Source organism: Xiphophorus hellerii, chromosome 16 (assembly GCF_003331165.1).
Source record: "Xiphophorus hellerii strain 12219 chromosome 16, Xiphophorus_hellerii-4.1, whole genome shotgun sequence".
Taxonomy (NCBI): domain Eukaryota; kingdom Metazoa; phylum Chordata; class Actinopteri; order Cyprinodontiformes; family Poeciliidae; genus Xiphophorus; species Xiphophorus hellerii.
The window spans coordinates 24,556,886-24,571,461 of record NC_045687.1 but is presented as its reverse complement, the minus strand read 5'-3'; the positions used below and the strand labels follow the sequence as shown (position 1 = coordinate 24,571,461).

The following is a 14,576-nucleotide window of genomic DNA, read 5'->3' as shown; positions in this document are numbered from 1 at the left end:
GTTTCCTCAAACCATTACCCAGATATGCTTCGGTTAGTGAAGAGTACACAGTTTAATATGATTTGTAGTCAAATCTTAATGCTGTAGTGATCAGGACAGCTTGACTTATTTCACTATTAAAATCGCTAGTTTGATGAAACCTCAGGGAACCACCCAACACACTGCTACTTTCCTCTATTTCAGCTAACAAAAAAAATCCTCATTTATGTTACTGTCCATTTTTACAATAAAGGCATTACTGAACGTTTTTTTTTCTTCCACTTCTGATAAAAGTTAAAACATTAGATGAGGAACAGCCCTAGGATCAAGCTTTTCAATATCCAGATTAAATCCCTTTAAATTAACATTTTGGCCTCAATTGATGTTTTCCAGTGAAAAGAATTGAAGTATGCATTGATTACCATCTCTAAAACCCTGACCTGCCAATTTGGATTTTGGCTAATACTGATTTTCTTTCTCTGAATTGTTAATATAGCAAGAAAGTCACTTAGTTGCCAACAGTGGGGTCACTATTAACTGCAAACATGCAAAGATGACCTGGTCAGCCCAACCTCTCTCATGCAAGGTCGGCTGATCTCCCAAAATTAAGAAAATCAGGGCCGATCTTGCAGCACTGATTTCTTCACCTCGACGCCTCCAGGTGTTATTAAACATATACCCAACTACATTTTTAGATTTATGCTCACATTTCAGTGCACCATCTAGTGGCAGCTCCATACGTAATGCAGGATCATTTAAAACTTGGACACACAGGACCCATCACTGAGCTCAGTTGTAGATGAACAATTTTATCCCGTCCGTTCTGGTACGAACGCCAAACAAGCAGGACAAGCAGCTTGGTGAACAGTTTTTATTGAAAACAAACAGGTTCTCTTCAGGCGATGCTGCCAGCATTGGAGGCGATCCTGGGCCACAGGTCAGCGCACTCTTTGGCCACTGGTCCTGTGATGGCTGAACCTGAACATGGATACAAATAAAAATCTGTCACTATTGGCTAAACATCAAGCTGGTTACCAAGTAAGGCACAATTCAAAGGTTTTACATTAAAACTGATAAGGAAGCCAGACGATGATGTGAGATATGAATAATATGAATACTGTCTCATCTCTGATTGAGATAAGTCAGTCACTGGGTCACTGCCTTCTCACCCAAAGAGATGAACTCAGTCTGCCCTTCTACGACAACTCACCCAGCCACTGAGCAGACAACGCAAGTGCTTTTTGAAGGGAGTGTTGGTTTAACAACTGCACCTAAACTAACCACGACATGTTGATGCCCTGGGACTGAACAGACCCAACCATGAGTGTGTTGGTGTTCCCTGGTTTCATCCCCTGGTTCTAACACGGATCTCTAAACCCACCTTTCATTTCTCCTTTGTTGTTGACGATGACACCAGCGTTGTCTTCAAAGTACAAGAACACACCGTCTTTTCGCCGATACGACTTCCGTTGCCGTATCACCACCGCAGGATGCACTGAAGGAGCATTAGAAAACCTTTAGCTCGTGGAATGCATTACATCTATAATTTAACTCATTAAAAAATGGAGTAAAAATAAAAAACATTGAATATTTTACCATGAACACCTGATTTATGTTCCTGTTAATGCAGGACGATACGGCTGACAATGTATCACAATATAAGGGGTTCATATCAGACGATAGATAATTATTGATTAGTTTTTCGTTTTAAATATCTGACATGCTGCTAACTGCTAACACAACCTTTCTTGTTTTAACTCAGAATGATAAGATTATTTTCCTGGCTCTCCCTCAGACTAGCTGTTAACACAATGCTCTGGAGGGTCAAAGGTCAACACTTTTACACCATAATTCTTTTCCTATAAATTTCTGAGACGACCACTTCTGAAGTGTTAAACTGAAAAGTTACTTGAACCCTAAAATCAGCATGCAAGTCTGTCAATAAATAAATACATAATCATGTGATCAATTAATGTGACCTCTATCATTTCTACTTGGACAAATATTGTTAAATAGAAGCTCTCCTTTAAAATCGTTGAAAAGCCGCCATTTTGAAAAAACATTTGGCAGCCACTGTGAAGCAGTGAGTGTACACAACGTTTGCCTGTTATGTACACAAATATTTTACACAATATTAAGCTGAATGATTAATACTTTCTGAAGTGCAATTTTGGTTACAGAATCTTCATTATGCATTTTAATTACGGTTTTGTTTATGTATTTCAAATATTTTTCAATTCTAGTGTTGAATGTTCTTTAGACAATAAAGTTTTATTTTTATTTATTTTTTGACATTTTAGAGGTTGTATTATGTTTGTTAAATGACAGTATTACCATTTATAGCTGTAATTCCTGGGACAATCCATCATCCCGCATAATTTATTATGACGGCCCGTATTGTGAGGATTAACTGACGACACAGAAGCATCAGTATGAGTGGAGGTGCTGCAGGCTGGTCAGACTCACCCTTCTTCCTGAGCTCAGGTTTGCCTTTTTTCACTGTGGCCATGACCATGTCACCCACTCCTGCAGCCGGCAGACGGTTCAGACGCCCCTTGATGCCCTTTACAGAGATTATGTACAAGTTCTTGGCACCTGTGGGACAGATGGGGCCCCATCAGTGAAAATAAGCGTCATGGGAGACATGAAGACATTAAAGACTGAGCAGCTTGTCTCATCCCTGATTGAGATCAGTCAGCCACAGTGAAGCTGCCGTCTCACCCACAGTGATGACTTACTGTCTCCTTCTACGACAACTCACCCAGCCACTGGGCAGACAGAGCAAGTGCTTTTGGAAGGAACATTAGAAACAAAACCTACCACCATTTTGTTTCATGTGGAACAATGGCTCTCCAAGTACAGCTCTGCCTGAACTTGATTAATAGTTTAAGAGAAAGAGACATGGGGGCTGCGTACTTAAGACCAAAGTGTGTGATTTAAGATCAAATATGGGTAAAAATAGAAAAGTATAGCATTGTTTTAGATTTAGACTGCTAAATTTAGATTATTTACGTTTTAAAGACCCCCTCTGTGATGACGTCATCTTTCACTGCACTCTGGAGGTCCATCATTAAGAGACGCAACATCACTTCAGACAAGAAGTCCTTGAGGCATTCTTAAACCAGGTGAGTAGTTTCATTTTATTAGTACGTCATCTGGTATTTATTAAAAACAGCAAAAGCAAGAATTTTTAATTTTTGAGAACCTTCCCCAGACTTTGTGGCTTTAAATGCAAAACTCCCATTCAGAGCTTCATGCTCTGAATGGGAGTTTCAGATGTGTGCTCCCATTCATGCTCTGAATGGGAGCACACATCTTAAAAGTTACTATGATACACAGAGATGCAACTGTAGGATCCAGTTGCTTTTTTCTGAGTGGAAACCAAAAAAATAGTGTGAAAAACTGAATCTTAACCATATTAATGGCAGATTATTGTTCTCACAAGATGCTTCATTCAGTCATTATTCATGGAAACAACATAACTGCCCGTTCTCATCATCTGCTGTTTAAACATATGTACATCTTCGGCCACATACCTGTGTTGTCAGCACAGTTGATGACCGCTCCCACTGGGAGACCCAGTGAGATACGGAACTTTGCACCAGATGAACCACCACGTCCTGAAATAGAGAAAACATCATAATCTTCTGCCTGGAGCCTGTCCTGAAAATTACTTACTTTAACTGCAAAAAATATAAGTAACAAGTTGGACTGTCACCATGTTTGCAGATCAGCTGTAATAAGCAACTTGAAAACCCGGCTTAGTACTAACCATCACTGAAGTGACCATGTGAAGTTGTCTGCTAGTCTGTCTGCTCAGTCAGTTCTAATACAATCATTCATTAAAGTTAACAAAGCCATGTGTTGTCTGACCCGTGTATCTATTAAATGAGTGCTGTAGAAACTTATGAATTAATTACAGTAGTTCTCCAACACCGCTCACGTTGCTAGCTGCTGCTAGCTTTAGCTACATTCAGTAAACATATTGTGAAGCACAGCAGCATTATTTAAAACCCAGGTTAGATAGAAATGAAGCAAGCGGTGGTTTACTGTGTTCTCAGTTGATCTCGAAGAGAACGAGCAAAGTATACAAGTTCAAAACGGAATGTTTTAGCTGCCATGCTACATGGCCCTGACAGACAAATATGGCGGCAGTCACCAGAAAGGCGAGATGCTACAAGACTTTAATCGTCAACTACTTTGAGAAATCTACAACGAGCAGCAGAAATACATAATAGAGAATACTTATTCACACTTCAGTAATATTACATTCTCCACAGTATGATAAAAAACAGTGGATGGAGGTGGATTTTACAGGCAGTCTATCATACCTCTCTTGGACATTGCTGCGAAAGGGAAAGAGGAAGGCGAAGAAAGGAATTATGGGATATAAAGTTGAACACAAATCCATCCGGGTCATCAGTCTGTGAGATGTTCAGGTGCTGTTGGAAAAATGTAAACCACTTTACCATTCAATTCGATTGCTTTAAGATATGGCTTTTTAACCGAGTTTTAAAAAAATAAAAATCCAGACTATAATTTATAAATACATAAACAAGTAATAATGATATCCATAAATCAAAACTCATGCTATTTACTATTTTAAACTCTATTGAACAGCTTCTGTGTAGTTTATATGTTTCCTCAAACCATTACCCAGATATGCTTCGGTTAGTGAAGAGTACACAGTTTAATATGATTTGTAGTCAAATCTTAATGAATGATTGTATTAGAACTGACTGAGCAGACAGACTAGCAGACAACTTCACATGGTCACTTCAGTGATGGTTAGTACTAAGCCGGGTTTTCAAGTTGCTTATTACAGCTGATCTGCAAACATGGTGACAGTCCAACTTGTTACTTATATTTTTTGCAGTTAAAGTAAGTAATTTTCAGGACAGGCTCCAGGCAGAAGATTATGATGTTTTCTCTATTTCAGGACGTGGTGGTTCATCTGGTGCAAAGTTCCGTATCTCACTGGGTCTCCCAGTGGGAGCGGTCATCAACTGTGCTGACAACACAGGTATGTGGCCGAAGATGTACATATGTTTAAACAGCAGATGATGAGAACGGGCAGTTATGTTGTTTCCATGAATAATGACTGAATGAAGCATCTTGTGAGAACAATAATCTGCCATTAATATGGTTAAGATTCAGTTTTTCACACTATTTTTTTGGTTTCCACTCAGAAAAAAGCAACTGGATCCTACAGTTGCATCTCTGTGTATCATAGTAACTTTTAAGATGTGTGCTCCCATTCAGAGCATGAATGGGAGCACACATCTGAAACTCCCATTCAGAGCATGAAGCTCTGAATGGGAGTTTTGCATTTAAAGCCACAAAGTCTGGGGAAGGTTCTCAAAAATTAAAAATTCTTGCTTTTGCTGTTTTTAATAAATACCAGATGACGTACTAATAAAATGAAACTACTCACCTGGTTTAAGAATGCCTCAAGGACTTCTTGTCTGAAGTGATGTTGCGTCTCTTAATGATGGACCTCCAGAGTGCAGTGAAAGATGACGTCATCACAGAGGGGGTCTTTAAAACGTAAATAATCTAAATTTAGCAGTCTAAATCTAAAACAATGCTATACTTTTCTATTTTTACCCATATTTGATCTTAAATCACACACTTTGGTCTTAAGTACGCAGCCCCCATGTCTCTTTCTCTTAAACTATTAATCAAGTTCAGGCAGAGCTGTACTTGGAGAGCCATTGTTCCACATGAAACAAAATGGTGGTAGGTTTTGTTTCTAATGTTCCTTCCAAAAGCACTTGCTCTGTCTGCCCAGTGGCTGGGTGAGTTGTCGTAGAAGGAGACAGTAAGTCATCACTGTGGGTGAGACGGCAGCTTCACTGTGGCTGACTGATCTCAATCAGGGATGAGACAAGCTGCTCAGTCTTTAATGTCTTCATGTCTCCCATGACGCTTATTTTCACTGATGGGGCCCCATCTGTCCCACAGGTGCCAAGAACTTGTACATAATCTCTGTAAAGGGCATCAAGGGGCGTCTGAACCGTCTGCCGGCTGCAGGAGTGGGTGACATGGTCATGGCCACAGTGAAAAAAGGCAAACCTGAGCTCAGGAAGAAGGGTGAGTCTGACCAGCCTGCAGCACCTCCACTCATACTGATGCTTCTGTGTCGTCAGTTAATCCTCACAATACGGGCCGTCATAATAAATTATGCGGGATGATGGATTGTCCCAGGAATTACAGCTATAAATGGTAATACTGTCATTTAACAAACATAATACAACCTCTAAAATGTCAAAAAATAAATAAAAATAAAACTTTATTGTCTAAAGAACATTCAACACTAGAATTGAAAAATATTTGAAATACATAAACAAAACCGTAATTAAAATGCATAATGAAGATTCTGTAACCAAAATTGCACTTCAGAAAGTATTAATCATTCAGCTTAATATTGTGTAAAATATTTGTGTACATAACAGGCAAACGTTGTGTACACTCACTGCTTCACAGTGGCTGCCAAATGTTTTTTCAAAATGGCGGCTTTTCAACGATTTTAAAGGAGAGCTTCTATTTAACAATATTTGTCCAAGTAGAAATGATAGAGGTCACATTAATTGATCACATGATTATGTATTTATTTATTGACAGACTTGCATGCTGATTTTAGGGTTCAAGTAACTTTTCAGTTTAACACTTCAGAAGTGGTCGTCTCAGAAATTTATAGGAAAAGAATTATGGTGTAAAAGTGTTGACCTTTGACCCTCCAGAGCATTGTGTTAACAGCTAGTCTGAGGGAGAGCCAGGAAAATAATCTTATCATTCTGAGTTAAAACAAGAAAGGTTGTGTTAGCAGTTAGCAGCATGTCAGATATTTAAAACGAAAAACTAATCAATAATTATCTATCGTCTGATATGAACCCCTTATATTGTGATACATTGTCAGCCGTATCGTCCTGCATTAACAGGAACATAAATCAGGTGTTCATGGTAAAATATTCAATGTTTTTTATTTTTACTCCATTTTTTAATGAGTTAAATTATAGATGTAATGCATTCCACGAGCTAAAGGTTTTCTAATGCTCCTTCAGTGCATCCTGCGGTGGTGATACGGCAACGGAAGTCGTATCGGCGAAAAGACGGTGTGTTCTTGTACTTTGAAGACAACGCTGGTGTCATCGTCAACAACAAAGGAGAAATGAAAGGTGGGTTTAGAGATCCGTGTTAGAACCAGGGGATGAAACCAGGGAACACCAACACACTCATGGTTGGGTCTGTTCAGTCCCAGGGCATCAACATGTCGTGGTTAGTTTAGGTGCAGTTGTTAAACCAACACTCCCTTCAAAAAGCACTTGCGTTGTCTGCTCAGTGGCTGGGTGAGTTGTCGTAGAAGGGCAGACTGAGTTCATCTCTTTGGGTGAGAAGGCAGTGACCCAGTGACTGACTTATCTCAATCAGAGATGAGACAGTATTCATATTATTCATATCTCACATCATCGTCTGGCTTCCTTATCAGTTTTAATGTAAAACCTTTGAATTGTGCCTTACTTGGTAACCAGCTTGATGTTTAGCCAATAGTGACAGATTTTTATTTGTATCCATGTTCAGGTTCAGCCATCACAGGACCAGTGGCCAAAGAGTGCGCTGACCTGTGGCCCAGGATCGCCTCCAATGCTGGCAGCATCGCCTGAAGAGAACCTGTTTGTTTTCAATAAAAACTGTTCACCAAGCTGCTTGTCCTGCTTGTTTGGCGTTCGTACCAGAACGGACGGGATAAAATTGTTCATCTACAACTGAGCTCAGTGATGGGTCCTGTGTGTCCAAGTTTTAAATGATCCTGCATTACGTATGGAGCTGCCACTAGATGGTGCACTGAAATGTGAGCATAAATCTAAAAATGTAGTTGGGTATATGTTTAATAACACCTGGAGGCGTCGAGGTGAAGAAATCAGTGCTGCAAGATCGGCCCTGATTTTCTTAATTTTGGGAGATCAGCCGACCTTGCATGAGAGAGGTTGGGCTGACCAGGTCATCTTTGCATGTTTGCAGTTAATAGTGACCCCACTGTTGGCAACTAAGTGACTTTCTTGCTATATTAACAATTCAGAGAAAGAAAATCAGTATTAGCCAAAATCCAAATTGGCAGGTCAGGGTTTTAGAGATGGTAATCAATGCATACTTCAATTCTTTTCACTGGAAAACATCAATTGAGGCCAAAATGTTAATTTAAAGGGATTTAATCTGGATATTGAAAAGCTTGATCCTAGGGCTGTTCCTCATCTAATGTTTTAACTTTTATCAGAAGTGGAAGAAAAAAAAACGTTCAGTAATGCCTTTATTGTAAAAATGGACAGTAACATAAATGAGGATTTTTTTTGTTAGCTGAAATAGAGGAAAGTAGCAGTGTGTTGGGTGGTTCCCTGAGGTTTCATCAAACTAGCGATTTTAATAGTGAAATAAGTCAAGCTGTCCTGATCACTACAGCATTAAGATTTGACTACAAATCATATTAAACTGTGTACTCTTCACTAACCGAAGCATATCTGGGTAATGGTTTGAGGAAACATATAAACTACACAGAAGCTGTTCAATAGAGTTTAAAATAGTAAATAGCATGAGTTTTGCTTTATGGATATCATTATTACTTGTTTATGTATTTATAAATTATAGTCTGGATTTTTATTTTTTTAAAACTCGGTTAAAAAGCCATATCTTAAAGCAATCGAATTGAATGGTAAAGTGGTTTACATTTTTCCAACAGCACCTGAACATCTCACAGACTGATGACCCGGATGGATTTGTGTTCAACTTTATATCCCATAATTCCTTTCTTCGCCTTCCTCTTTCCCTTTCGCAGCAATGTCCAAGAGATAGTGATGGTGAGATGAAGCCTCAGAGGCATTGAACCACTTCAGCCAACTGGTTCGAGAAAGGGTTCATTTCTTGAAGCTTCATGTGCACACGAAACCACCTACTGGCCAGGTGTATAATCACAGCCAGCTGTATCTTAACACGTGTGATGCATTGAATTTTTGTCTATTATGGCTCTTGGGAATAACTTCACAAAAGGTGTAGGACGAATTCATTTGTCTATATAAATTATGCATACACATATGTGTATAATAAAATATTGTTTGAATGTATTCTTTGTGTGTAATTATTCCCAAAATAGTAGTGTCATGTGATATGGCATGTTGTGTAACAATGTTTTTCTGTGACTCTAGAAAAATGGCCTGGGCTTAATCAGGCAGAGGACAGTGAAAGTGCCTGTGGAACTAGGGAGGGGGTAGTGAATAGGCTAATGCTTGTGTAACTTGGATGATTTCATGCATTTTTATTAAGAAACAACAATTTCTCCACAGTTTTTGGTTTCAAACGATTTCTCTTTTTTGACACTACATGGATGAGGTGTTATTATTGTACCCCAACTCCTTGGAGCACAATAAACACCTCACCTTTACAGAAAATAAGAAACAGTGAAAAATACAGTTCCTCATAAGCAAACCTAATGCATCTGCACATGTTCAGTTCACCTTACCTTGTTAGGGCTTATCAAATTGAAATGTCCCCACATAGGGGAAATCCTCCTCTTTCTCGCCGGCTCCATCCTACTCCTATCCTGTCCTCGCACTCCTAAATCTCCTAACTATCTATCTCTCTCCTAAACTCTCCAAACACCAAACTAACTGTCTCAAACTAAATAACCATTATCCAAACTCTGTTATCCAAACTATCAAAACTCTATCCACTCTCTCAACTGACCGTAACTCGCCTACAACAACCCACATTTTGAATGGAGCCTGTGGGGTTTCCAAAGCTGTCAAACCCCGCGCCAAACTCTGAGCCACTTCCCGAAGCAGTCACGTGGTACAGCCGGGCAGCGAGGCTTCGGACGTCATCGTTTTCGGCTCCTCCCCTAAATGAAGCAGGCTTCGATACGCGCTTTCCGGAAACGCTCCCTCCATTACTCGACACACGCCTCGAAGGCTCGGCACATCACTACCAAGAGAGGTATGATAGACTGCCTGTAAAATCCACCTCCATCCACTGTTTTTTATCATACTGTGGAGAATGTAATATTACTGAAGTGTGAATAAGTATTCTCTATTATGTATTTCTGCTGCTCGTTGTAGATTTCTTAAAGTAGTTGACGATTAAAGTCTTGTAGCATCTCGCCTTTCTGGTGACTGCCGCCATATTTGTCTGTCAGGGCCATGTAGCATGGCAGCTAAAACATTCCGTTTTGAACTTGTATACTTTGCTCGTTCTCTTCGAGATCAACTGAGAACACAGTAAACCACCGCTTGCTTCATTTCTATCTAACCTGGGTTTTAAATAATGCTGCTGTGCTTCACAATATGTTTACTGAATGTAGCTAAAGCTAGCAGCAGCTAGCAACGTGAGCGGTGTTGGAGAACTACTGTAATTAATTCATAAGTTTCTACAGCACTCATTTAATAGATACACGGGTCAGACAACACATGGCTTTGTGTTGTCCCGACCGGTGGGTCCAGCTGCCACGTGACCTCGGCTTGCTCTGTAAACAAAGGCTCCACGTGCCTTTAATTTTTTTTTTTTTTATTATTATCCTCTAAAAGAGGCATTAATCTTTCAAAAATTATTCCGCATAAAGGTTTTGCCCAAAATGTTAAGATCTTAGAGCTATTTAAAAACAGCTGATGAGATATAAAGGTCCTCGGGCAATGACGCAACTGCCCGGAAAACACCCGATCAGCTGATCATCACGGCCATTTTGTGGCTTCACGAGACAGTGGAAAGACTCTCAGAGCATGGCACAAGATGTCGGCTATGCAAAATCATGACGTATTTTCCGGAACCCTGTCTAAACGTCTGCGCTCTCCGTGCGCTAGCTACACTATTCAAATGCGCTCAGTGAATGGTTCTTTTCGGGATAGGTTTCGATGGGCGTAGTTCGAAGTATTCAAATAAGGTGTGTACAGTGAAAATTCTCATGTCACTTGTGCTCTGCGACAGAACAACGGTTTTTCGATTTGCTACGAGCGGAGCTAACTCTAGCAAAAATTAGCTCAACTGCAATGGCGCGGAGGAAGATGTCAGTGGAAGAAATGTTTCGGAGCGATGTTGAGCTGGAAGACTCTTCTGATAGCTGGTGGGATTCGGACGAGGAGGAAGAGGAAGAGCCGGACACAGCTGACAGACTTGATCTCGGTGATATGTAAGTTTTCCCCCGCAATTTTGCACAAAATATTTGATGTTTTGGTTCTATTTATTTATTTATTTATTTCTGTGATTATATGCTTGTAATAACGGCAGGAAGTAAAACCATGTGGTTATTTATTTATTTATGTTTTACTAAAATATGTTTTATTTTACTAGTAAGGATTTCATGTTTACTTTGGTTCATTACTTTGTAATAAACCTCTAATTCTTCAAATACTTTATTGTTATTTATAGTCAAGTGGAAGCCGAACCATCAAGCTCAGATGGAGCTGAACCTCCCCCCACCTCTCATGATTCTTCATCTTCTTTGAGGTAAGATGTCCATTATGCCAAAAAAATTGTTACAAAATAAGAAATGTGTTGTCACAGTGCAACATTGGTGTGTTTGCTTTATTTTATAAGACTATGTGATGCAGCTTCATTTTCAGTATGTCATTTTTTGTCAAATTTAGTCTTCAATATATTTCATTCTGTTTCCACAGTGGAGATTGTGCAGGAGAGGCTGATGAAGACTATGTTCCAACAGTTCCTTTGAGGTCTTCAGGGCGTGGAAGAGCTCCAGCCCCAAAAAGAACAACAACCACACACAAAAAGGCAAGGAAACGACAGAAAGTCAGCTCCTCAGCGCACCAACAACAAGGCGAGGATTGTTGGCACACCTTAGAGGAACTTGATACGGAGCCCGGATGTCCATTATTTACTCCAAAGAAAGACCCAGGACCTCAGATTGACTCTACAAAAAGTTGGTCACCCCTGAGCTTGTTCAAGCTTTTCTTTAGTGCCTACACCATTCGGGAAATAATCAAAAACACAAATGAAAATGCACACCGTTTACTTGCAGCTGGAAAAAAATTCAAATGGTCACCTTTGACAGTGGGCGATTTTTACAAATTTTTAGCCATAATTATATTCAGCGGACTGGTGCAAGTACCTTCAAAGCCAGACTTCTGGCGAACAAAATGGCCATATAATTTTCCATTTCCACGTAGCTGCATGACCCGTGACAGATTTGAGTCCATCCTTTGGTCCCTTCACCTGTCCAACATCAAAAAAGATGAAGAAAATGAGCAAAAAAAGGGAACTCCTCACTATGATCGGCTATTCAAACTGAAACCACTTTATGACGACATCAGAGTTGCCTGCAAGGCTCATTTTCAACCAATGCGAGAAATATGTATTGATGAACGGATGGTGGCCAGTAAAGCACGAATTGACTTCAAGCAATTTATGAGGGACAAGCCTACCAGGTTTGGGTATAAACTGTTTGTTTTGGCTGATTCCAGGACTGGTTATACCTGGAATTTTTTCATTTACCAGGGGAAGTCTGCCGTTGTTCGGGAAGAAGATCTCAGCACCACATCAGTAATGGACCTCATGGATTTTGGACTTTTAGGAAAGGGCTACCATTTATATGTGGACAATTTCTACAGTAGTCCTTACCTATTTCAAAAACTGGCTTCAAACAGCACTGCTGCATGTGGCACCATCCGGGAAAATCGTGTGGGATTCTTCAAAACAACACTGAACAACCTTCCAAGATCTGCACAGAGGGGAGAGATGCGGTGGATCAGAAAAGATGGACTCCTATTTAACAAGTGGAAGGACTCCAAGGAGGTGACGGTCTGCAGCACCTTCCACAAATCTTTCAGTGGAGCAACTGTAAAGAGGAGAGTCAAAGAGGCAGGGCACTGGGTAGTGAAAGATATTCCCGTTCCTGACTCTGTGAAAGACTACAATAAATTTATGGGAGGAGTTGATCTGTCTGATGCACTGATCCAATACTACTCAGTCAGAAACAAGACAATGAAGTGGTATAAGACTTTTTTTTACCATTTTATTGACATTTCTGTTGTAAATAGTTTCATTATGTTCAAAATGCTTGCAGAAAAAAGAGAGGAAAAGGCCATTTCCCAACGGCAATTCAGAGAGAAACTCATGGAGGAGCTCATACTGGAGTCCAAAGGAGAAACAGCTTGTCCTCAACCAAGCACATCATTTTCGGCTCAACCCGGTGCATTCAAATGCCCTGGGTCAGTTCCCAGATACTTTGGGGGAACAGCAGAGGAAAAGCGAAGGATTTGTGTGTGGTGCAAGCAGAATGGCAGTAAGAGAAAAACACCACTGTACTGTCCCAAATGTAACGTTGCCCTCTGTCTTCAGCCAGACAGAAATTGCTTTGAGGACTACCACAAAAAGTTGTAGTTTGTGGTAGTGTAGTTGTGTAGTTTTTTTTAATTTTTGAACTTTTTTTTTTTTGGTGGTGGTGGTGGTGGTGGTGGTGGATTTTCAAAATTGTTTATTTGTTCTTGGAAATTACTTCAAAAAGTATTTTTGACTGTTTTACCTTGTTTCAATAAAAATTTTCTATTTGGAGTCAAAGAAAGAGCTTTCAGTTCATCATTATTATACATATTATACTGTGCACAATGGTACATTTTGCATATAAATGGGGTAAATGTCATGACCAATGGTTATATTATATGTAGAAAGTATCATTAGATGGTAATAAGCTATTTAATTTTAACAAACCCCCAGTATTGATGTAAAAAACACATTTGGCACAGTTTGGTGACATTTTTGGATAAATGTGCCAAAATGGCCTCTCCGCCTAAGAAATTTCTCACTAATACCATTCTAAAATAAATATGATTCATCTGATTGAGTCCAGATTTGGTATACTTTTACACAACATTTAGATTTAAAAGTCTGTACTACTTTTTTGTGCTATAAATAATATTTTGGTAGTGTTTTGCAATGTTTATTTCAAAGAAAATTTTGGCGAGGTTCAAAAAATGCAAAATATTTTGTATTTTGTCCCTAATATTTCAGGCAGGGTCAAAGCTACAATGGTGCTGACACCAGAAAACCATTCTATGACATCTTACCTTTACAGAGGTACCAAAAGTTTCTTCTTAAATCTAATAGCTGTGAGGCTATAAGTGATTTACTTTTGTGTGTTTTTGTCAGGCAGAAATTTATTTATACCCCCTGAGGGTGTAAGAGGATTGTAGAGGCGCTCTTTCTAAAAGTGCAAAAATATTTAATAAACAACTCTATGGAAAGAAATGAAATAAAAATCAGCTAGTAGTTAGTTTGATACAAATGTGAGAATTTTGTTCCACGAGTAACAGAAACTATTGTGAACCAGCAACACAACAGATACATCAAAGCTTAAAAAAATAATTTGGAGCCTGGCCTAATGGATCAAACTGCCAAATGTCACTGATACTGATACTAAAACCCTGCTGCTGCATTCTCCAGTAATAACTTAGTCACCATCAGTTCACAGCACGAACTTAGAACTTCTTGTCATCCTATATCCTCTCTGAGTGTACAACACTAATATGTGTTGTTCACATTTTATTTATTTATTTTTTTTTTAAGAAAAATAACATAAAATGACACATATGATCTGTAATTCT

General features: G+C 39.3%; 3 protein-coding genes across 4 annotated transcripts; 2 read left to right on the top strand and 1 right to left on the bottom strand.

The window, feature by feature from the left end:
- Positions 1-836: 836 nt before the first annotated feature.
- Positions 837-4,434, bottom strand: LOC116735504 (60S ribosomal protein L23). The gene is made up of 5 exons (XM_032587442.1): positions 4,311-4,434; positions 3,516-3,599; positions 2,446-2,574; positions 1,361-1,474; positions 837-957 (listed from the first exon to the last, which is right to left on the bottom strand). The coding sequence occupies exons 1-5, from the start codon at positions 4,321-4,323 to the stop codon at positions 875-877; spliced, it is 423 nt and encodes a 140-aa protein (XP_032443333.1). The 5' UTR covers positions 4,324-4,434; the 3' UTR covers positions 837-874.
- A 314-nt stretch (positions 4,435-4,748) lies between these two features.
- LOC116735493 (60S ribosomal protein L23-like) lies at positions 4,749-7,681 on the top strand. The gene is made up of 5 exons (XM_032587423.1): positions 4,749-4,766; positions 4,828-5,002; positions 5,944-6,072; positions 7,044-7,157; positions 7,561-7,681. Exons 1-5 carry the CDS (start codon positions 4,749-4,751, stop codon positions 7,641-7,643), a joined length of 519 nt encoding a protein of 172 aa, XP_032443314.1. The 3' UTR covers positions 7,644-7,681.
- A 2,101-nt stretch (positions 7,682-9,782) lies between these two features.
- Positions 9,783-13,812, top strand: LOC116735496 (piggyBac transposable element-derived protein 4-like). Of its 2 annotated transcripts, XM_032587429.1 has the most exons (5): positions 9,783-9,963; positions 10,948-11,149; positions 11,389-11,466; positions 11,637-12,965; positions 13,040-13,259. In XM_032587429.1, coding segments are annotated over exons 1-5 (1,701 nt in total). In that variant the 5' UTR covers positions 9,783-9,872; the 3' UTR covers positions 13,041-13,259. The 2 variants fall into 2 exon arrangements, with proteins under 2 accessions (XP_032443320.1, XP_032443319.1); XM_032587428.1 differs by having other exon boundaries at positions 9,805-9,963; positions 11,637-13,812.
- The last annotated feature ends 764 nt before the right edge of the window (positions 13,813-14,576 follow it).